The sequence below is a fragment of the Humulus lupulus genome, chromosome 9 (genome assembly GCF_963169125.1).
Source record: "Humulus lupulus chromosome 9, drHumLupu1.1, whole genome shotgun sequence".
Taxonomy (NCBI): domain Eukaryota; kingdom Viridiplantae; phylum Streptophyta; class Magnoliopsida; order Rosales; family Cannabaceae; genus Humulus; species Humulus lupulus.
In genome coordinates this window covers 38,148,057-38,173,839 of record NC_084801.1, presented here as the reverse complement: position 1 = coordinate 38,173,839, position 25,783 = coordinate 38,148,057, and the positions used below count along the sequence as shown (strand labels likewise).

At 34.2% G+C, this 25,783-nt stretch overlaps 1 protein-coding gene across 5 annotated transcripts; it reads right to left on the bottom strand.

Moving 5' to 3' along the window:
• Positions 1 to 8,797: 8,797 nt before the first annotated feature.
• On the bottom strand, positions 8,798 to 16,234 carry LOC133801148 (uncharacterized). Of its 5 annotated transcripts, none has more exons than XR_009876757.1 (5): positions 14,334 to 14,549; positions 13,099 to 13,184; positions 10,187 to 10,302; positions 9,647 to 9,715; positions 8,798 to 9,237 (listed from the first exon to the last, which is right to left on the bottom strand). XR_009876757.1 is itself a non-coding variant. In XM_062239302.1 (5 exons), exons 3-5 carry the CDS (start codon positions 14,388 to 14,390, stop codon positions 9,027 to 9,029), a joined length of 354 nt encoding a protein of 117 aa, XP_062095286.1. In that variant the 5' UTR covers positions 14,391 to 14,392; positions 15,889 to 15,994; positions 16,153 to 16,222; the 3' UTR covers positions 8,798 to 9,026. The 5 variants fall into 5 exon arrangements, 3 of the variants coding, with proteins under 3 accessions (XP_062095286.1, XP_062095287.1, XP_062095285.1); XM_062239302.1 differs by lacking the exons at positions 9,647 to 9,715; positions 10,187 to 10,302 and adding exons at positions 15,889 to 15,994; positions 16,153 to 16,222 and having other exon boundaries at positions 14,334 to 14,392; XR_009876756.1 differs by lacking the exon at positions 10,187 to 10,302.
• Positions 16,235 to 25,783: the final 9,549 nt, after the last annotated feature.

Here is a 25,783-nt window from a genome sequence, read left to right as displayed (position 1 = left end):
GACCTTGTGTTTTTATGAAGTTCAACTATATGATACTCTTCGTTTCTCATAATACATAGCGGGTACCTTAAATTTATAAAATCAGTATAAAATAGTACATTAGACTCAAATTTTATCAAGCTACCATTTATTACTTATTTTATAAAATAAAAAAATAAAGTATTGTATAATATACGATACCAAAAACACAGGGTATCAAAGTACCTACCCAATAAGTAATGTAAGGTACAAATTTAGTATTGTTCAATACTTAAACTCAAAAGTTTTTATTTAAAAAGTAAACTTTACTTAAGAATTTGTTTAACCAACGTATGTAAAATTGTACTCGAGTTAAATGTAGGGTAAGATATAGGTTCAATGTTATAAATATGGGAAATCGGCGACAAAACCCCTCACTCTTTTGTTTTTGAGGCAATTATCCATCAAATCTTTATTTTTGGCATGGGTAAACCTCCCAATCTCGCATTTTCACTACAAAAAATGTTACTTTTGCCGGCGCATTTTTGCACCAGCAGAACCAGATTGGCTTTGCCGACGCGTTATTGCGTCAGGAAAAGGCGATGGCTGAAGTACGTCGCTAATAAGACTTTTTTCGGCGCACCATGGACTGCGCTAGCAAAGGTCACTTTTATCGATGCAAAAATGCGCTAGCAAAAATTTGGAAGCGCCGATGAAAAACTTCCCCCACAGAATTGTGAAAAATACTTTTGGCGGCGCGAAATTGCGCCGGTAAAAGTATAACACTGTGGTGGCGCTAAATTACACTGGAAAAAGTGAGACTTTTTAGTGGCGTAATATTGCGCCGGCAAAGGTTAAGACCTTTGGCGACGACGTTTTACGCTGGTAAAAACCAGACTTTTAGTGTTGTGTAATTGCGCCGGCAAAAGATAATTTAGTTTTGCCGAAAATGAGTTTTGCCGACGCAATTTTGCGTTGGTAAAAGTATTTAATAATTTAAACAAATATTATTTAATTTAATTAATTAAAAATTAAATTAATAATTATTTAAATAAAATATATTTAATAATTTTAATTTATTTAGTAATATTATTTAATTTAATTAGAAATAAAATAAAAATTAAATTAGAACTATTAATGTTAATTGTGTCCACTAAACATGAAAATATAAAAGTAGTTTAGTAAATTAACACAAACTTTCTATCTAATTGTGTAAACTTTAAATAAATAAATAAATAAAAAGTTCTACAAGTAGGTACTGTCCTCATCATCCCCGCTCTCGTCAGCATCCCCACCCCCGTTAGCTGTACCATCGGCCTCGTCATCGGCATCTTCAAGATGCTCTTCTGGCAAGTCAACAGTAAAATGAGGACACAATACACCAATCTGCTTCAACAAAGCACTGAGCAACAAATCTAAACGTCATTGACGACTCTCTAGTTTAGTTGTATACTTCTTTAGGTACTGATTTTGTTGCATAATGGCGTCCACTTCAGGTGGCAATTGTCCAAACATTTGAGAAGATGATGAAGATCCTGCCATCTTCCCGCCAATCGCCTTTAGCCTAGGTAACGCCAAAATCCTTTCTTATAGCACGAGCAAAGCCCAAGGACATTAGTGACAATGTCCATATATGATGAGAACTGATTGACATTAGCAGATGATGCAGTGACTGAACTCTGCGATGCTCGGCACTCGGTCATCTGAGTTTGCACAATAAAATATACATATATTAGATTCCAATATAACATTAAAAGAAAACCTAACTTAGAAAGAAAATAACTAAACACTATGAACATTTCTAAAGCAAAGTTATTGATTATATAGTTTCAAAGTATAACTTTTTTATCTATCTGCCAACATCCAGCCATTAATGATTGCAAACCAGTGATTGGAAAAGAATGCAAGTAATTTTGTTCCTGTATTTGGGAGCAAGTGGACTAAGTTAATTTGGTAATCAAAATCCATATCTAAATAAAAAATATATTGATATTGTTGATATATATGGTAAGAGCGATTACTTCCATTAATGGGGGAATTTACGTCTCTAAACATATATATATATATCAACAATATCTGCATATTTTTTTATTGAGATATGGGTTTTCATAACCAAATTAATTTAGCCCACAAGCTCCCAGATACGGGAACAACATTAATTATGTTCTTTTTCTATCTTTGTAACGACCCAAATTTCCTAATAAGGTTTAGGACCTTGATTAGGAGGCCGGGAGGGCCATAATTGATTTATTGTGCCATTATATGATTATATGCATGATTATGTGGATCATATTATTATATGATGATATATGCATGCATATGGGTATATATTTTGTTATGAGGGCATTTTGGTAATTTGGCTCGTTGAGGGCGTAATTGTATATTTGTATGCATATTGGTACACTATTGTTGAGGCCACATTATAATGTAGATTTGTTCGAGCTGTTCGGCATGAGACGATCTTTGAGTATAAGTTAGCGGTTTGGTCATAACGGGATCAAGTGCGGGGCTCGGGGTGAGTCCCGGGGTAATTTGGTGATTAGACCGTTGCCGCGAGTTAAGGGGTAGCGACATATGAATTATTGGTATTCGAGAATATTGAGAATAACAGGAATTGGAGGGTGTTAATTATGGTTAATGAGAAAGGTGCGAAAGGACGATTTTTCCTTTGGTGGCTGTTTAGGACTTTAATTAAACTTGAGGGCATTTAGGTCTTTTTACCTTTAAGGATATATGTCAATTCTTAAAACTAGAAAGCTATAGAAGATTTAAGAAAACAGAGCACCTCCTCTTGCTTTAACCGACTGCCATTTCTTCTCATTTTCTTCTTCAATGTTGAAGCTTCTTTTGAGGAATTAAGCTGGGGAACCAAGTGTTGAGGATCTAGGGTATTGTTCCATCATTGAAGAGGATTTCATACCAACCTTGAGGTAAGATTCTAACCATTAGAACTCTGGTTTTCTTCTCTGTTTTATTAGTGAGTTCAGTTGAGATTTTGGGTTTGAAAGTTGAGCATTCAATGGGGTTTTTGGCAAAGCTTGGTTAGGTTATGATGCCTAGGACTAGTATATATGGTATCTGGGTTCAATTTGGGGTTTAAATGGTGTTTGGAAGCTTTTGAATCAGGTTGGAAATGGAGGATTCGTAGGAGGAAGAACCAGGGCCTTGTCTGCCTGGTCCTAGCGCTGTAGCGCCCAGAGGGTAGCGCTACAGCGCTATCCAGGGAAAAATGTCCCTAGTTGTAGCGTTGGGGCGCTAGGGGGGTAGCGCTGTGGCGCTACCCTATTTTCTCATATGCATATTTTGGGTGTTTTTAAGGGTTTTTGGCTCAGGGTTTCAATCCTTAAGGCTTGGGATCGAATCTACTCACCGTTTGGGTACAATTCGGGGTCTCGGGAGTGAGGTTTAGGTTAAGACCCAGTTATTGATATCTTCATTAATTGGATTCCATATTTGGTTATGACTAGGTAATGGCTAAGGGATCAAAGGATCGATCGTTCTCAAGGGTCGTTCGTAACGAATTTCTCGCTCGAACAAGAGGTAAGAAAACTGCACCCGGTTATGTGGTTAGGTTGGGACTAAGTGTTCCCTATATTTGTATGCATTGTTAGGTGATTGTGATGAACCATGTGGAAATGATGGGACTAAGAGCTCCCTATATTTGTATATCATGTCATGAGATGGTATTATGCCATGAGACATGTGATAACCGACCTAAGAGTGTCAGAATCAATATTTGTGCACAGGGCATGGCTCAGCCACTAGTAGCTGAGGACAGCTTATTAATCACTGAGCTCGGTTAAGTTGGTCGGAGTCAGTGAGTATAACACTACGGACAACCTAAGTGAGCCGAAGACAGTGGGTTAAACAGAGGGTGCGGCCTAAGGGTGTCGACCCTGAATATGGTGTGATGAATGTGATCATCATTGTTAATTTAATAAATATGAAATGACGATTATCTGGATGAAAAATTGTTAATTTGTTGATAGTTATCACTGTATAGGTGAATATTATGAATTGCTGAATACTTGGGTATGCTTTGTGAAATATTTGGTTATTGATATTAATCATGCTATGTTATTATGTTTTCTTGCTGGGCCTCGGCTCACGGGTGCTACGTGGTGCAGGTAAAGGCAAGGGTATGTAGATTCAACCATGAGTTGGAGAGCTCTGGGGGCGAGGTGTACAATGTCAGTTGCTCGGCCGCCATGGTTGAGGGTTTGTACAGGGACGGAAACGTAAATTGTGTATTTTGCCATTAGAGTGGCTTGATTTGTTTACAACTTCTGGAATTTTTGTAAATATGTCATCTAAACCCTGTTTTGAGTTTCCATGTATTAAACTGTCATTTTTAATGAAAATAACCTGTTTATGACCAAAATCTTTTATTCCTAATCCATTAATGACGTTAGATTCACATTTTGTTTAAATGACTTGATTAGCAAGTCTAGCACTATTTTAAACACACAGTGTAACGGTCTTGGTTACCAAGGGCGTTACAACTTGGTATTAGAGCGGTCTAGGTTTATGGGTTCCTGAAGACTGGCTGGACATGTACACTCGCCGCCAAAGACAAGCTCGACTCAAGGGTTTGTAATTGAATACATGAAATTATATGCTTAAGTGTTTGAATGAAATATAAGTGTATTAATTGGTATGATTAATAGGGAGCATGAGATATTGATAGGGCCTGGCCCTTGACTGCTGTGTGGTGATATTGAGGCGTGCTAATTAGCATTGCTCTTGCATGTGAATGAGTACTTGGATAATGATTGGTATATGGATTGCAGGTGATTATATGTTTAAATTGAACTTACATGCTATACCTATTTATCGGTATATGGAAAGCATAGTAAGTATGAATGTATCTGGTAATGACATCTGATAATTTATGCATAGTATTGTATACGGGTGTTTGGTATGCTCTATGTGTGCATGCTTATTATGGTTATTTGGATTTGCCCTTGGGATGGTTCTAGGTATAAACATCAGGGCTAAGGGGTTTAGTCAGCGAAGACAGATTAATTCAGATTGTATGTGCTCAAAATGGTTAATTGGACCTAGTTTTGTTTTAGTAAGGGTTGAAAATGATAGTTAGGGTTGGAATCCTCCATCTGCCCCTGAGATTCGCAGCAGATGTTTGCTGATGGGCGAATCAGGCTGTGAGGTCTGATAGAGGAGATTAGATGGACGAAACAGCAGGTTTATTGGGGGAACAAGGTGCTTTGTATACCATGATCGTGGAACAATAGTGTTGGTTAAACCAAGGGGGAAACATATAAGAATTATTTTATGGAAGGCTTTGGAAGCATTATCCTCTAGTTTTGAGGAAGGTTTGGGTTTGTCCAGGAATTGGTCAGCAAATGGGTATAGCTAATCCCGTTCTTGATAGTATGAGGAGGAAAGATTGAGACAGAGTAGTTGTATTAGGCATTTGTGGCAGAAGGATGTCGAAAGTGGTGAGATAGCAACAGTATGTATTAATGAGTTTGGTGGGTTGATCAATCCACTTTGGATTATGATACAAATGGATGTAGCCAGAGATAATGATTCATTTATAAGTTAAACTCTGAGATGGGTCAGAGAGTCAAGGCCGCTCCAGTGCATGAGATGGTTATCTGTGCTTGGGCAGTAGAGAAGGCCATGTTATTTAAGATATAAGGAATACAGGTGATGATATTCTCGTTCGTGGAAGTTAGTAAGGGTGGCTACTCAATGATCAGAAAAAGGAAAACCCTTTGATAGTTCTATGGCTCCTGGTCTTGACAGGAAGGGGGTCTAGTTCACAGGTTGGCCATCAAGACTGGGATGCCTTGTTACATTCAGAGCCCGAGACTAGTTCCTCGGAAGTGACCAATGGACTTGATAGTCTTTGTTTTTGGTTAGATAATGAGCTGGAAAAAAAAAAGTTCAAGTGTTGCGTGTCACCCAGAAAATCTAGATATGAGGTACATACTGCAAGGTTGTTATACGAGGGGCCTGAGATATGAGTACTTGTTGAGGAAGGATTAGCAAATTTTACAAGGTAAAGTTAGAATACGAGTGGTAAAGGGGTTCGTAGTGGAATTGGTTGAGCTCGTCTTATGAGAGCTTGGATATAGGCCTGAGGAAAGCTAATGTGTTGGATAAGGGACAACCCTGGACTGTCGGGGATATTTCTTGAAGTATATTGACTGGATTGAATGGAAACTAAATTGGTCAGTACGGATACAACTGAGTATACAAGGAATTGTTGGGTACACTTTAGAACTTAGGCATGGGCGGATTCAGTATCAGGGACGTTATGAAGAATTATATTAGTTGGCTTAAGGAATTACTGGTTCACCTAAAGAAGTATTTGATTTATGGGTGATTGGACGGAGCATTGTATCATGGGACCCATTGATAGCGTCTGCTAGGAATGAAGAGTTTAAACGCCCTGTTAAAAGACATGACAATGTCTTCTGGAGTTGACCATCGATCTAGTTATTACCAGATAAGGATCAAGGAAAGAGACATTTCAGGAATTATTACTTGTATTGAGTGGGTGTGATGGATTAATAGTAAAGGTTCCTAATCATTTTATACTTCAATGACATGGATATGTCCGACAAGCAGAGAATACAGAAACACCATGAATGGGTTATATTCAGGTTCATTAGCGATGTGTTCAACTACTCCCCAGCTAGAATCAGAATGTGAACGACTACTACACTGATGATATTATGACTGAAGTAGCAGGGTCATAGGTAAGGTTTTAGAAGGTATTAACTTCGTTTTTCAATGGTACTCAAGGTCATATTACAAGAAGGGAAGAGATCAAGTATGAAGAAATTTGATCAGAAGCACATTAAGACTGGGGAACATATCAGCTACTACTTAAAGTATCTTCGAAGACAGCTACAACATAAGGATTTTGAATATGGAATGGTTAGTCAAGTTGGGGACGGTGATGGATTGTAAGGAAGGAATAGTAATTCTTGAGTTTAAAAGGGAGAAACCCTTGTAGTAATTGGCGATGTATATATGGCATTTGTATTTAGAGTCGGAGACCTACTGCAGGGGGATGTTTAGAACCTTAGCTAGTGTGATTGACACTACCTAGGTTGTACTAGTGGGATCAAAATAGATTGGATTAGTTTGTGAGTTTCCAGATAAGTTTCCAAGGAATTTGTCAAGCGGTACATCTGTATAAAGAGATAGAATGGTGATTGGATGGGTGCCAGGGATGGAATCACACCTAAGGCACTGTATTGAATGGTTTCAACATAGCTGTATGTAAAGAACGCCCTAGACTAATACTTACAAAACATTCGCGTAACATAGTTTATAAAAGAATACCATTCATTATCAAAGTCTCAGGGGGACTTGTTTAAAACCATGCAAGTTGGCGCCATAAGTTTTAAAATAAAACATAGATTTTTATGCAAATTTCAAAGAAATCAAAAATTAAATAACTGAGTCCCACTGATAATTTAGGAAAGTCTCTTAAAAACAAAACATAATTTAAATGGCGTTCTACGTTGATCGTTTTTCCATCCATAGGATTACCCCAGGCCATACACCCCATGATGAAAGAATTCCTCACGTCACCACGCGTGCCATAAAGAAATCCTATTTGCTACCTGGAAGAAAAGTAAGGGGGTGAGCTAAAAGCCCAGTAAGGAAGTACAAACAAATAAGCAAGTAAGAATACAACAAAAACAAACACTAACGTTCATCTAAAACATCATGGTATATCATAACATAATCGTAACATATCATCATATCATAACATAATCATAACATATCATCATATCATAACATAATCGTAACATATCATCATACACAAACATACAGCATACATGATGAGTATGGATCGCTAGTTGTCCATGTCACCCTATGAGGTAAACAGGAGATCACTGGTCCTTGAATAACCTCGTTGCGTCCGCCCTAGGAGTTACGTCTCAATGTCCTTAGTAACTCGTTCGATGTATCTAACATCGTAATCTGTTTGATGTATCTAACATCGTAATCTGTTTGATGTATCTGACATCGTAACTGGTTTGATGTATCTAACATCCATACACATATCTCATGCAACATATCATCACGTTATGACATTCATAATTCATAATAATTTATTCACACAACAGTCTTACTATTCATAGCATAAAATCATAGAATCTATCTAACTTCCTTACCTCAGGTCCAAGCTAAGAAATTTCACAATCTTTCAACGAGCCTATATCATAATCAAAATAACATTTCTTAGGTTCATAAAATTACTATTTTTCCCTTCCATACAACTCATGTGTGCATGGGCCATGCACACATAATAACAGTTACACAAAACATGCAATTATCGCCATAAAAGAATAATGCTCGTTTTACCCATTTTTCTAGCATGATCGTTTTACACTACAAGAAAAAACAGTATTCATAACACTTAAAAACTGCTATCTGGGACTATTGATAGCACTTCTGAAAATGCTAACATAGCCCCTGTTATTAAAAGTCCAGTCTTTTCTATAACAGTTTTTGAATGTTATGTTCGGTGTTATCTTAAACTATTCAATAACACATTTTTAGATGCTATAATATTGAAATAATAACATTTAGATAGAGTTTTTGGTTATAAATTTGAAATTTAATCTTGTACTTTTTTCATAACACTTTTCAACTGTTACATTTGATTATTTTGATAACATTTTTAGTTTGTTATATTATATAAACCATAACAATTTTTTACGCTTATAATATGTTTCTAAATCATAACATATTAAGGTTTTTTATTGTGATAATGGTACTTATAAGTTTTTTGTTTAATTAAAAGATTCATTATTGTATTTTGATAAAAAAAAATCAAAATTAATCATAAAATATAATTCTCAATAGATTGATAAACCATAAGTATTACATTAAACAATAACTAATTCAAACTCTAAATGTGTCTATTTCATGAGATCTTAGTTCTAACTTAAATTTGAAAGCATAACATAATAAAGTATTATAATCTTGAACATTTTTTACTTCAAAAATGAAAAACAAAAAATTACAAGATACACAAAAGTAAACCATGCACGAAACTTGCTCCATCCTTCAATTCATCATCCTTTGTGCACTTGTCTTTGTTGTGAGTCCATTTGTTGTGCACTCGTCATATACCTGTTTCCCTTTCTTGTTTCCCTTTCTTCCACAGGTCCATGTGTAATCCTCTTTGCAATAAAGCCAGTTGTAGTCCACAAAAGGCCTGTTGCTGTCAAGCTTATGTTAAGCTCCGTCTTTAGAGCACTGTAAGCTCCAGTCACATCTACACACCTGTAATATTCGAGTGTAATAATGGAATCACACCAGCAATTACTTAAAGTGGTAATTCTAGGGCTTTTATAAAAGAAAAAAACAGAACCAAATTGCCTTGTATTAATTAAAATGTCACAATAGAGTGAAGGTATTGTTCTGTTGAGATTATATATGAAACACCACAAAGAATACAAAGCATAAACTAAGCACAATGATAGAAGTCAAAGATAAATTCTTAATCTGCATAATTCTTGCTAATTTATTCAGTAAAAAATTCAATTTTGTTAGTAAAAAGGACTTAATTACTAAAATATTAAAATTTTAGGGACTAAGCTGCTAAATTGTAATAAGTAGAGTATTGTTCAAAGACTAATAGAGACAAATACCCAAAGTAAAATCATTATGGTAAGGTTCAAAGAGATATTACCACTCCTAATCCAAGCATTGTGTAAGTTGTCAAACCAAATCCAACTAGAGCATTTTTTCCAAAAGCGCCCTGTGGATACATGCAAATAGATTGTGACAAATGATCTACAAATTAAAGTAATTCTAATATGATACTTCTAAGAGGACTTATAAAGAGAAATATGTATGTTTCTCAAACATGGAATTTCTAAAATAATTTCCCAACTAAATTCATAATACAATTTCAACTTATATACAGGCCCAGGGAGAAAGCTTGCACTCAAATTAAACAAATGGTCAACTAATATTTAGAGTGCATAATAATGTGGATATAATCATTGGAATGGTGGTATTTAGATTTATGGGTTATCTTGAAGACTGTTTTGTCAAGAAACTTGCCACCCACTACAACAATCACAGGGTTCAAAACATGGCTGCACCTAAAATGCAGATTTGGATATTATGATTTTACATCCAAGCTCTAGAATAGCTGTTGATTACAACTAGGCCTCAACCATATGATTCAAGTGGTTGAGGTAGAAGACACAAAGGAGAATATTACCTGCACAGCTCTTCCACCGTCAAGAAATAAAAACGTAGTCCAAATGTAGGTACATTGTAACATTCTCCATTCCAAGTAATCTTGTTTCAAAGACATCAAATTCACTTTAGATGACCCTGAAAGAAAATGGTTTAGAAAATGATCTAGCCACTAATTTTGAGAGCTATGTGTTCACGTTCTCTTCCATTACTTTCCGAAGTTTACTACACTTTATTTAAAGTTATATATTCCAAAAAATTCTAGTACTGTTTCATTCACTTATGGTATATTTTGATGAAATAATTTCCTTTTAAGGAATAATGACCTAATTACTTGAGTTGAGATTATTAAGCTTCTTGAACTTTGATTTAAAATGTGAACACTGCTAGAAAACATTCAGGCAAGGGTTACTTTAGTTTTGATAAGAAAATGTGTGTCACTGTGGATATGGGACATGCCTAACACATCTAATTGCAATTGTATTGTTCTGAGTTGGTGTGGTGGGGCAGGGAAAGAAGGGCAAGAAATTGTAGAGAAAAAATGTATTAGAATTTTTTTCATAAAAATATGACATAGAATCCTTATCATGGTATATTATTTGGTCTCTGTCTTGATAATAGAATTTACAAACTAATACAGTTATAAATAATTTACTTAAGATAGTATTTCAGGTAATGAAATGTTTAGTGAACCACTAATATCAAAGAAACATTCATTAGAATCAATGTTTTTCTTTGAGGGGCTTATCAGGGATCTAAAATGGCTCTATGATCAACATTCATTCGTTGCATTCATGATTAATTCTAAGTAATCAAATAAAAGGTCAATGGATTTTGAAGCTGGTACAAGAGATATTATTTGATAAAAATTGGCTTTAAGCAAAACAGAACTAATTAAGTGAAGATATAAATCATTCAAAATTTCTCATGGTTTAATCAAAGATTTCATTGGAAATTTTCTTCCATGAATTTTATATGAATGGAACCTTGTTTCTTAATTAGAATCAAGAGAAATTATTGGACACAAAAGTTTTCAATGCCAACATAGAATTAGTAGGAGCATACTTACAAAGCAATGTTTAAAGAAAGTGATAAGAGAACAACCAGTAGTAGAAAAATTACTCTTCGGAACAAATGAAACAAATAAACACTTTTGAACAACCATTTAGGCTATGATTTATTTATTCATAGGCTTCTGTGGCCGTTACAAATTTCAATTATATTTATATATTTATTTAGATGAAGATAGAAAGCAAAACATAAATATCACACCAAGACATAATTCTTCCTAAGATATAAATTCAAATGAGCAATTTCTATTTACAACTTTGTCAAACAATTTCTTGTATCTTAAAAGAGAAGGTAAAGAGTATGATCTACATTGTTTTCTACCAAATTTTGTTAGTGCTATGATTTATTTGTGTAGAAAGAGGCTGTGACTTTTGTGGCAAGACAAATGATATTGGTATTGAAAAATATATCTCTACATTTTGTTGACAAAAAACAGCCTGTAAATAATGAAAAATAGCCTTCAATAAGCATAATTTTAGCAGATAATAACATGTCCTATTATGCATCAATAAGATTGGAAGAGAAGATAATGATTTTAAATGGTTATGGCTACTCTAATTTTGATATGAAAATGTGTCCCTTCAGATATTAGACATGCCTAAGACATCTTATTACAAATTTGGTTAGACAATACCATGTGATTCCACAAGGACTATACCTCACTTGACCCCTTCTAGCTAATTTTCTCTATAGTCTTGACCATTCCTTTCAATGCAATAGATATATCTGTCCTATACATCTTATCAAAGACTATTGGTTATAAATACACATATGAATGGGGATCACTACCATCCTAAGTTCTCAAACTCAAAAGTATCAAGCTAATTTCATGACTTTTATTTGATTGGAACTTTTTTTTTATGAATATATCATAAACTACTTGTCCCAAGTTCTTGGTCTACATTCTGTTTTGGTATTTTCAGAAACCAAACAGAGTAAAATTCTTGACATAGATTATGATCAGCAATATACTTAGGAAAGTCAAATTAAATTAAGTGTGCCTCATCATGAAGATAGGAGATAGTTTGTTTGTACAAGAAGTCGTCACATAAAAAAAGTGTATATTCTTTTATCAAAGTTATATTTTAATCGAGGATAAAGCCTTTTCTCTAATCATAAACCCTTCTTGCTACTTTTCTCAACCTAATATTCTATGAAATAGTGATTAAAATTTCCTCTCTATTACTGAGCAATAGCGAGGATTTTAAATGTCCTCTCTATAGTTCAGCAATAGAGACAAAGTATTAGCGAGGAAGTTTAATGACAATTTCATTATCGCTATTCGATATAACAAGGATTTAGAAAGCTTTAGCGAGAAAAAAATTCATCTCTAAAACCCGATTTTGTTATAGTGCCAACACAAAATGATATTTCGGTTTCTTTAAGAAGGAAAAGGACCCTAAAAAGAGAAGCAACTCGGGCAGAGATGCTTGCAATACAATTGAAAAGGACCTCAAAAACTATACAAAAAGATTATTACACCATTTACAAGTATATGTTTTTAACAATCTAATTAATGTACCAATCATCAAACAAACCAAGCAAACACAATTCAATTATAAAATAGTTATACTAGATAAGTCTATATAAAAGCAAACACCATTTTCCCCTAGACTAGCATCTAACCATCTGCCAATATCAATTCAACTAATTCAAAAACGCATGCATGTTTTCTTCCTTATCTCGCCACAGCACACAAATTTCTCAGATCCTACTTCACTAAGACACACAAGTTCTCAACCTTCCGTTATCACCACAGCACACAACAATAATCTCAGAACCTACTCCACTATGGATGAATATTTAAGATATTCAAACTCCTCTAACATTTGCATAATATTAAAACAAAGGTAAAAGGCATACCTCTTGCAAAATGCAAACAAAAGTAAGAGTCTCTCGTGAGAGATTGCTTGCACACCAAGTATTTTGCCTCTTCTCTTGGAGGCAGCCTACCAAAAAAGTTTTAACTATATTACAAAGAGAATAAAAATATAGAGATAGAGACATATATAAGCAATATGACAGCACCAAACAAAAATCTCATTATTTATGATCAAAACCCATACAATCAATATTATATATTTTCACATGAATAAAAGTCTGATAAAATCATATTATAGAATATGCATAAATCAAATCTGTAAAATCCAAATTTCATACACAAAAGCCAACGAAAGGACTAAAGAAAAGGTAATCTAAATCCATATTCTCAAATCACAAACATTAAGTATTAAGCACCATATTCTTACACTTAAAACATCTCTAATTTTTCTCTTTGTATTCTCTTAATTAGAAACAATTCCAACACAAAAAATTATATAAACCTGAACTAAAGGGGAAATGACTTACCTTCATCAGCTGCAGCAAAATAAATTATTAAAAACAAAAGCAACAACACAAACCAAAGAAATAATCTTTAAGGAAAACCAACAAATTGTAACCCACTTAAAGGATCTCGACACAACCATAATGTGAAAATATAAGGTTTATTTATAAAAGTTCTAGCAAAAAAAAAAACAAACATATTATAGAACAGAAAATATAAATAACCAATATGCAAGAAAACATAAAATTATGTCAAATAATAAAACATAACCAGTCATGTAATGAAAATTTGTTACATAATGATTAAAAATAAATCAAATATCACTTTAACATACATTTTAAATCAAGTTAATGGTACTTTAGTACTTTAGAAAACACAATCAAAACTATGGTTCTTTTAACACATATAAAAACTAAAATGCACTTTAGAACAAATAATAGCAAAATTTTCTTTATTGACTTACTTTCTGATTAAAATTAGCTCAATGAAAGGGCTAACTTAAATATATGTAGGTAGCAAAGGAAAATAATATGAAGTCACTCAATTTCTTAATTGAATAGAGATGAAATAGAAAGCTCAACACCTTGAATTTGATCCAAACTAAGTGTAAATTCTTGAGCCAAAAACTTGAGTCTCAAAGAAAATAAAGATGGGATCAAAAGTAAGAGCAAACTCAGTAGGTCATTTCTTCCAATGCTGAGAGTAGATAAACCATATACATAAAAGAATTTCATGATTATAAATGAAGCATACTTGTATGAAAATATTTCACCTTGAGTTTTCCAATTTCCTTCAAGCTTAACATCACTAGATCAGAGTCTAAGTGCATGCCTGCACAAAGAATTAAGAACAATGTCATCCTAGAAAACATTAAGAAAACTTTCAGCATCACAGATGTACTTACTTCAACAACCATGCAAAAGATAGAAATCAAAGCTAACTAAGTGTTTCTAAGTCATAATACAGTGGCCAAAGTTATAAATAGAAAGTGCAACAAGTAAGAATTAAGTATTCGTCAACCAAGAATGAGACAAATTAAAAGCTTAACTAATATGAGAGGGGCAGGTATATGTCTAAACATTCACAAAGTTTTTTTTACCAAAACAAGCATGTTCATATGAAATGAAAGATACAAATGCTCAAAAGCATAAATGCAACTAAGTTGAAGGGCCACTAAGATATGCAATGTTAGAGTGTCAAAAACAGAAAAGAGAAACAATAGCTCCACCACTTGAACCTCATACATGAAAAATTCCTTGTACCGTATTTGCAATTAATGCTAAATGAAAAATAGAACTGAGAGGGCCAATAGAATTGGTCTAATATATTCACTGAAAATACAATGAAAAAAGAAAAGGCAAAAAATGCATAATCCATTAGTCAATCCAAAGTAAAATCCCTATGCATCTCAGCTCACAAATGACTTTCAAAAGCTCAATAATAACATTTGAATTAGTATGAAATTTGTACAATGAAAATTATTCCTAGTGTTCAAGTTATGTATCTATGTCCCAAAAAAAATAATACAAATTATACAATAAAACCACGTATATTGATCATAATACCAACTCAAAATTAGTTAACTAAAACTTTAACACATTCACAAATGAAGTCACGTGATATCTGTGTAAAATGAACCTCTCAGTGGCCTCAATTCAGAAAGTGAAATTCTTGTGACAGACTTTTGTTCATAATCTGAACACCTCCTAAACAAACAATTATTTCTCAGTTATGATATTAAAGTTGGTTTGCAATTAAATATATAAGAAAAAGATATTGTTGAAATATTCACTGAGGTGAGGAGAACACAAATCTATTCTGACTTTTTCACTAATAATTGTATAGTGGATTTAGTTTCACTTTAAAATATGCCTCAAAATATCTATAAAAAAAAGTGTCAAACACCCACTTTTTCAACAATAAATTTATATGAAAAGACTAACCCACGAAAAAGATCTTTCCCAAATTCATTGTAATCTCTAATAAGAGTTTCAACTTCCAAACCAAGAATCCCAATCACCGTTGAAAAAGGGACCCAAATAAGTAAATTTAGAGCTCAATTTATTAAAAAAAAAACAGAACTCTTAAATAAAAACACTCAATCAAATACAATTATATTCATTATTCCTCAAAGTTCAACTACTTGAACAAAGTCCCAGTAATTTATATCATCTCATATCCATTGCAATCAACCTCATTTGCTTCAAATTGAACACATCCTCTATCAGAGTGCTAAAATAAACAACAATGTAATGACACTGAAAAAGAAAAGAAAAGAAACAGCTAGAAATGTAATGTGATGGATTTTGGGATTTCTAGAAACTCACCTTCAAGCTGGTTCTCACTCAAGTCCAAGAAATCAAGCCCCTTTTTTTCCGAAATCCATCTTATTTGGGTAATTTACTGATCTTACCGATTAAGAGGAATTAGCTCCTTTTATACAGAGGATAAGTTAGAAACCAACAAAGCTAACGAAACTGTTAAGAAACAGTAAAATAGAATAACAAGGCCAAACAACACAAATACACACATATATATATACATATACATTGATGATCTGATATGAAATTGAAATCTAAATTAAAAATTACCTCACAGTTTCGAATACTCTGGCCTGGTTTCGTGCTTCCAGTAGGAGAGTTAGCAAGCGCGCGACTCGTGAGGGAGATGGCTGGGTTCTTGCTTCCAGCAGGAGAGACAGCAAGCACGCGACTCGTGAGGGAGATGCCTGGGTTCTTGCTCCAGCAGGAGAGACAGCAGCGGGAGAGATAAACAGAGAGGGGGGGATGAGAGACTCAACGACTACAGCACGGGCGTGGTCGTGGTGTGCTTCAGTTACGTGAGTACCGGCGTGAGGGAGGCTTCAGGTGTGTGGTTGTGGTGTGGTTCAATGGCGCGAGGGTTAGAAAGCCAAGAGAATGTGAGAGAGCGAATGAGAGAAAGAGCAAGGGAGAGCGAATGAGAGAAAGACTGAATGAGAGATTAGGGATAAGTTTTTGCCGCCGTTGTGGTGTGGTTCAGGCGCTGGTAGAGATTAGGGATTTGAGAGAGAGAGAGAGGCATGCGTAGGGATTTCAGATTAGGGATAAGTGTTTTTTTTCATTTGCTGTTCTTTTTGTCAATTTCAGGCGGCAAAAAGAGTTTCATTTGCCGCCTAATTTTTTTTTACCGTGTTTTTTTTGTCTCCGTGTGTCTCCATATCAATAGCACTTCTAAAATTATGTTATATTTTAATGTAATATTTGAGCAAAATTGTTGTAGTGTTATAAAAACCACATAGTTGAATAATAAACATAATTTTGGACGTAAAAGTGGAGTTGCATGTAACATGCATACGTGGGAACATTGCGTAATAGTGACGTTTTCAAAAACGATAATTCTACACTTCTTACTTTTATTATTTTAAAAATATTAAAAATAGACATATTACATGCTTTATTTTCTTAAAATTTCTAAGTTGATTAAATTTCTCAAAACATTATTTTATTTTAGCTTAAAAATAAAATATGTGACAATTTCATTTATAAATCTCAAATTACAAAGAATTAACCAAAAAGCTTGGATTTAATTAAAATACCTATTTTTAATATGTTTCTTTAGAAAAATAAATTTTATCATTGTGTTACATAAACGATGTGAAAAATATATTTTTAAGTGTGGAAAATATATTTTTATTTAAATTATTTAAGACTTAGTTTTATGTAACAAAATCCATATGTGACAATTAAATAACAATTTTTAACCTTTTTAAAACAAACTTTCAGCCACCATTTATTTTCTTCAAAAATCACAAATAAATAGAATCTAAATATTTTTCTCAATCAAAATAAAGGAAAATCATAACTTATCAAAATATGCATTCATACAATTAAAAATACCATTTTTCAATATTACCATAACTTAGGAAAAATAATTTGTTCCAAAAACTCATCAAATTCATTTTAGTGAAACTCACTTCATATTTTCTTACAAAAATTCCAACAACTATTTTTATCATTAAAATCACCATATTCAATTTAAAAGCTCATATTTCCTCAAAAATTCAATAAAAATTCAGTATGTAATTATTTGAGTAAAATATCATTTTAATTTCATAAAATTAACATAACATCAAGAACATTACTTATACATGCAAATCATCTTTTTATCAAACTTTTACCCAATTATTTACAAAAATCAGCAAGCTAATTTCTCAAGAGATTCATCTTTTATCCCAAAAATTTCACATAAAATCATACATGTCCAAAATATCATCATACTCTTATTATATACACAATTCTAAGAATATTACTAACATATTCACATGAAATCTTATAAAACCAATTTTTCTATTCCATTGAATCTACACATGAAATCCAACAACAATAACCATGGCAATAACATACATAAATTCATAACACCATATCTCATGAACATGCCTTATAACAATCCTAACATATTTCTTATCATATTTCTAAAATCATCATTTACCATTTACATATATCAAAGATTAAAAAGATAACCATAGCAATATAAACATAACATATCTCCTCATTATAAACCCTATCAAATCCATTCCCTCAATCATACCCATGAACCCTTTTTAAACAAATCATATTCTCAAAATATACAAATCATAATCATCAATCCTACAATAATCAACCATTAGCATCACCATCAAAACCTCAAAGACAAACCCATCAAAACCAATATATAGGCAAAGAAAGACCATTACCTCTCTTGATTGTAAAATCAAGAACACAATAAGATCAACACCCAAACTTCACACCCTTGTTCAAGCCTAGGGTTTTTTTATTTGAAAACCACCATGAGGAGGAGAAAGAACCCAAACACACGCAACAAATAAACAAAGTCAATAACATATAATCAATAAAAAGAGATTAGACAAACAAGAAAAACAAGAAAACATACTCTAAGATGGGTTCCTCTTCACCTTCTTCTTCTTTCTTTCTTTCTTCTTCTCCCTCTCTCTCTACACGCCACTCTCTCTCTCTCTCTCTCTCTCTCTAATTTCGGCAGCCACAAGAACAAATGGCTCTTCCCCTCTTTCCTTTCCCCTTTATCCTTATTCTCTCATAATGGCTTAATAAAAAGAAAAGGTAAGTTTCCTATTCTCTCCATATTTTCTCTTAATTTTTGTATAATTATTTTTATCTTTAAATGGCAAGGAATAAAAAGATGATCACATCCTTACCTAAAATAACCATGGTCTTCTAATTTTAATTTAATTGAATCAAGAAAATAAATGGAATAAACCATTCCTTTCCCACTACACATACACATCCACACTACATGCCATTTCCTTTATTTTTATTTTTATTTTTCTTTAATTCCCTACTTATTAAAATAAACTACCCAAAAATATCATAAATGGCAATTATAAACTGTGTAGAAAATCCACACATGTGCACCTTATTACCATGTACTAGCACACACTAAAACACTAGAGTGCATCACTATCTACCATGCACCTTAGTGCATTCAATCATAACTCACATAATTACCTCAATTGTCACATTTATTTAAAATGTAACACTAATAGTAAAATAACACATGTTACACACTATTCACTTATTAAATTAATTAACCAAACAAACAATTAACAAATTTAAATTCAAAAGATTATACCAAACAATTCTAACAATTAAATAAAATAATAAACAATCAAATAAAACAAACAATCAACTAAATAAAATAACAACACTTAAACAAAACAATTCATCACACTTAACATTTAAATAAAATAAATCACAAAAATTTAAATAATCTAAAAAAAAATTTGGTGCACTACACTGTAAGAACTAAAGGCTCAATTATTGAGTAGGATGATGTTCTTCAAGGTAGATCTTTGATCTGGTTATTACCAGCTAGAGATTAGGGATAGCTAGGGATCTTTGACCTGGTTATTACCAGCTAGAGATCAGGGACAGTTAGAGATCTTTGATCAGGTTATTACCAGCTTCAGATCAGAGAGAGAAGGTTCTGCAAAAGATTGTTGTCATATTAGATAAAGGCACTGGGGATGCTGAGTCATGCTTTCAAAATTTGGTCAATGCCAAATTGTTTTTGTGAAATGGGCGAATGGAGTATTCAAAGATTATCTGAATTGGTTTGTGATTATCTTGATAGACGGTGTTGTGATGTATTCTTATTTGGAAATTTTCCAAGGTTAAGGAACACCTTAGGAGTAGGAGTTTCCTTAGGCGGGCATGGTGGTACATATATTTCAGGTTGAGTTCTACTTCTTTTTATAGGTCAGAATCAGCTTGTGAGTTGTTATGACACCTCAGTGACAGGAAAAAAAAGTAATTATCTATGCATCATGTTGATTAAAGGATCCGACTAGAACTAGAGTGGAGTATTTAGTGGGCTAGGTGGCTAGTTTGATACTTGGAATTATTATCTTAGAAAGGATTAAGGAAAGACAGTTAAGTGAACCACAAATGGGAGAATTTAAGGCAAAGTCTTAGCTGTGTTAGCTAAGGATTTTACAGTGTCAGGTATAAGTTTAATGTAATATAAGGATTGGATCTGGAATCTGATGGACACCAGAATTACATGGAAATTTTGGATGAATCTCATACTAATCTCTTTGTCTTTTCATCCAGGCATTGGGAAAAAGGTACCAGAAGGTTTTATATTGGTAGTATGGGATGGAGAGGGACATAATGGAATTTATGACAAAGCTCTTAACCTGTTAGCAGGTCAGGACAAGGTATTAGAAACCAGCAAGGAAATTGCAGTCCTTAAGTATTTTATAATGGGAACAGGGAAACATTGTGATGGGTTTCGCAATGGGCTTCCAGGACGGCGGATCAGCATGGGATGGTTGAGTCATTATGGACCAGCATTTGAAGTGAATTCACTTTTAACAGTAAGGACAAGGTACACAAATGATCAGTATTTGAAACTCTATGCGAGATAGATAGTATGCCTTCATGGAATTCAATGTCTACTTTATTGAATAAGGACTTTGTTTTACTTCCAGGTCTTGGAAGGGTTAAGGAAGACGATGAGTAAATAACTGGAATTTGGTACGGTTTAATTTTCAGACTGATGGTAAATCAGAGATAGAGAGAGGGAGTTAGCCAGTTATTGGAAGGACACTTGATTAAATGAGGTATGATAGAGAATGTATATCACCGTTTGTGAGAATGAGATTAGTGAGATGTTATATTTGGATCCTGAGGTAGCTTAGAGGATCATTGAGATTATTAAAGGTTAGAGCTCGGAGGCTCACTTTTCAAAGTAAATGAAAGAGTTTTACTGAATTGGAAAGCAGGAATATGGAGTTCCTAGTAGAAGATTGTGTCATCCTTAGGATATCACCAAGGAAAAAGGGGTGAGAAGATAAGGGCAAGATGGACCCTAGAATATCAAGACTGTTTGAATCCTGGAAAGAATCAGTTAAGTTGCTTTTAAGTTGACAACAGCTTTGGCACTGTCGGCTGTACACAGTGTATGTAGATATTCCATGTTGAAGACATGGATTAGAGAAACTCATGTGTTGAGTTATGGGGATCTGCAGCTGGATGGAGTTATTCTATGTGGAGTGGCCAGTTCAGTTATGAGATATAAAGAATAAGGTTTTGAGGAACAAGATTATACCTTAAGTTAAGGTAATGTTTTAGAAACAGTGAGGTCAAGGAATGACCTAGGAAACTGGAATCAGTAGTGCGAAATTTATATCCGGGCAGTACTATTAAAATTTTGAGGACGAAATTTCTGTAAGGAGGGGATAGTTGTAACGACCCAAATTTCCTAATAAGGTTTAGGACCTTGATTAGGAGGCCGGGAGGGCCATAATTGATTTATTGTGTCATTATATGATTATATGTATGATTATGTGGATCATATTATTATATGATGATAAATGCATGCATATGGGTATAAATTTTGTTATGAGGGCATTTTGGAAATTTGGCCCGTTGAGGGCATATAATTGTATATTTGTATGAATATTGGTAAACTATTGTTGAGGCCACATTATAATGTGGATTTATTCGACCTGTTCGGCATGAGACGTTGTTTGAGTATAAGTTAGCAGTTTGGACATAACGAGATCAAGTGCGGGGCTCGGGGTGAGTCTTGGGGTAATTTAGTGATTAGAGCATTGCCGGGAGTTAAGGGGTACTGGGATATGAATTATTGGTATTCGAGATTATTCAGAATAATGGGAATTGAAGGGTGTTAATTATGGTTAACGAGATAGGTGCGAAAGGACGATTTTGCCCTTGGTGGCTGTTAAGGACTTTAATTAAACTTGAGGGCATTTAGGTCTTTTTACCTTTAAGGATATATTTCAATTCTTTAAACTAGAAAGCTGTAGAAGATTTAAGAAAACAGAGGACCTCTTCTTGCTTCAACCGACTGCCATTTCTTATCATTTTCTTCTTCAATTTTAATGCTTCTTTTGAGGAATTAAGATGGGGAATCAAGTGTTGAGGATCTAGGGTATTGTTCCATCATTGAAGAGGATTTCATACCGAGCTTGAGGTAAGATTCTAACCATTAGAACTCTGGTTTTCTGCTCTGTTTTATTAGTGAGTTCAGTTGAGATTTTGGGTTTGAAAGTTGAGCATTCAATGGGGTTTTACGCAAAGCTTGGTTAGGTTATGATGCCAAGGACTAGTATATATGGTATTTGGGTTCAATTGGGGGTTTAAATGGTGTTCGGAAGCTTTTGAATCAGGTTGGAAATTGAGGATTTGAAGGAGGAAGAACCAAGGCCATGTCTGCCTGGTCCTAGCGCTATAGCGCTTAGAGGGTAGCGCTACAACGCTAGCCAGGGAAAAATGTCCCTGGTTGTAGCGCTGGGGTGCTAGGGGGTAGCACTGTAGCGCTATCCTATTTTCTCAAATGCATATTTTGGGTGTTTTTAAGGGTTTTTGTTTCGGGGTTTCAATCCTTAAGGCTCGGGATCGAATCTACTCACTGCTTGGGTACAATTCGGGGTCTCGGATGTGAGGTTTAGGTTAAGACCCATTTATTGATATCTTCATTAATTGGATTCCAAATTTGGTTATGACTAGGTGACCACTAAGGGATCAAAGGATCGATCATTCTCAAGGGTCGTTCGTAACGAATTTCTCGCTCGAACAAGAGGTAAGAAAACTGCACCCGGTTATGTGGTTAGGTTGGGACTAAGTGTTCCCTATATTGGTATGCATTGTTAGGAGATTGTGATGAACCATGTGAATATGATGGGACTAAGAGCTCCCTATATTTGTATATTATGTCATGAAATGGTATTATGCCATGGGACATGTGATCACCGACCTAAGAGTGCCAGAATCAATATTTGCGCACAGGGCGTGGCTTAGCCACTGGTAGCTGAGGACAGCTTATTAATCACTGAGCTCGGTTAAGTTGGCCGGAGTTAGTGGGTATAACACTGGGGGCGGTCTAAGTCAGCTGAAGACAGTGGGATAAACAGAGGGTGCGACCTAAGGGCGCCGACCCTGAATATGGTGTAATGAATGTGATCATTATTGTTAATTTGATAAATATGAAATGATGATTATCTGGATGACATATTATTATTTTGTTGATTGTTATCACTGGATAGGTGAATATTATGAATTGCTTAATACTTGGTTATGCTTTGTGAAATATTTGGTTATTGATATTAATCATGCTATGTTATTATGTTTTCTTGCTGGGCCTCGGCTCACAGGTGCTACGTGGTGCAGGTAAAGGCAAGGGTATGTAGATTCAACCATGAGTTGGAGAGCTCTGGGGGCGAGGTGTACATTGTTAGTTGCTCGGCCACCACGGTCGAGGGTTTGAACAGGGATGTGAACCTAAATTGTGTATTTTGCTATTAGAGTGGCCTGAGTTTTTTACAACGTTTGGAATTTTTGTAAATATGTCATCTAAACCTTGTTTAGAGTTTCCATGTATTAAACTGTCAATTTTAATGAAAATAACTTGTTTATGATCAAAATCTTTTATTCCTAATCCATTGATGACGTTAGATTCACATTTTGTTTAAATGACTTGATTAGCAAGTCTAGCAGAATTTTAAACACACACTGTAACAGTCTTGGTTACCCAGGGCGTTACAATCTTGTTCTGCAATCATTAATCAAAAAGATATTGGCACATAGATCATAAAGTTTTAATTGTTATAAATTTAATTAATAATAAATAAGTAATTAATAATTGACACCAACCAATTAATAATTATTATTTATTAATTATTTACTAAACTTTTAGTTTTTTTTCAAGTAAACTATAAGTTAAATGATCAGAATTTAGTTAAGGATAGGCAACTTACATGTGGAGCTACTCGAATGTATCGATCATGCTCAGCAACTGGCCAGTAGGTGGGTCAATCTAAAAAAAAAATTATTAGAACACTATAATCCTTATAAAATTTTCCTAATCGTAAAGATGCCAGTTATTCTAACTTACGTGATCATAAACATGTGCAATGATGGATTTGGAACTGTGTCCTCTTGGTATGGTCAATTTTGCTCGAGCCTTTTTATTTCTCTTTGATATACGCTTCAAACAAAAATTATACTCATTTATTTAGATTGTAAATTTATAATTAAACATGAATTTAAAAAGTAAAAGTATAACTTTTGTTCATCAGAAGCCCAATAATCGCATAGAATTGCCCAATTAAATGAACTAATACTATTAAAAGGTTTCGCCTTCGCTCCATTGTTGTCCACCTCTCTCCCTACATGTACCCAGTGCCTCTTCATCGTATGGCGCCAATCACTCAGTGCTTTTGGATCTATCTTACCAGGGCATTGTTGATTACATGATTGTCTTGTAGACAAATGAATTTGTCCTAAAATCACAAATTTGGAATTTGTTAAAATATTATGAAGATAGAAAAAATAATTAATAGTGATTTATTCAAAATTTACAAAAACACTTACACATAACATCTGCTGAATAACTTCTCGATCAGCTGGCATTACTTATTCCCAAGCTAGTGTAGTAGAGGGTATGGTGTTACACAGATAACGAGCCATGGCATTGTTGAAACACTTGTCATGCGTTTTAACGAGTTTTCCAGTTTCTTCATCAAACTCTACTTTGAGGCGACTAACTTTTTTGGGGGCCAACTCCTTCTCAATATTGGCACTGTAATAAGCTCCTCGACCCCTCTTAGAGCCACCACTGCTGTCATTACTTGGTTCGACCATTCTACATTAAAATATTCATTATTCAACTAATTCATATTATGTATGCCTATTACTTTTTGTTATTAAATTAATATTTTATTACTTGTGGTCATTCCCAACCTACCATGTTCTGACCTAGTGGATCCCTTAGAGATAGTAAGCAGTCGTGTACTACTCCCAAGTTTTTCAAGATGTTTCTCAAACATCTTTAAAAAATGAGGAGCAGTACATGAATACATTGGCTATCCCCTAGGCATCCACTACGTGTATGTCTATGTCTATGTATATTTGATACTATCATTAATAAATTATAATAAATAGAGTTTTTATTGAATTAAATAAGAAGTTACAAATATTCATTCAAATTACATATTGTTGACCCAAGATTTGGCCAACTGACACAGAGTCAAAACGTGATTGATATGGACGGATGTATGGAGAAGAAAGCAATGACAAAAGTAAAGAAGACACAATAATTTATAGTGGTTCGGCCCCAGGATTTGGTAATGACCTACGTCCACTTAGAATAATATTGCTGTAAAATCAGAAGGATGATCAAGGAACCAGGGTTCAATGAGTTTCACCTTCTTCTCAAGAACAATACAAATTTACTTGGAAAATTACTATAGTTTTGAATGACTAAAAAGTGAGAGAAGTCCCCTCCTTTGAGCTATCCCTTGCTATTTATAGGCTCAAGGAGGGTTATAAGAGATTGTTACAGATATTCTTCCCTGAATAATCGGGTATCCAGAAGATTGTATGAGATAAATTCGGGATTCATAAAGATCTTCCCATAAATGTTGCCTTGTATGCGGAACTACCGACCAAACTGGTCGCGGGTAAGACAGGCTTGCTCTGCTTCTACTGTGCCTCCTGGTAGATACTCTAGCAGACGCTTCCAGGTATCTGACACGTGTCAAGAGATTATTTGCCACGTCACCAATGCTAATTTATTGGATAACATTTGCCCCCCAAAGTTTGTTTACTACGAACAGTAAATAAACTTTTAACGAACGACTCTTCAGTAACCCTTCTTGACGTGTCATAACCCTTCGTGTGCTCTCGAGAAAAGCAACCC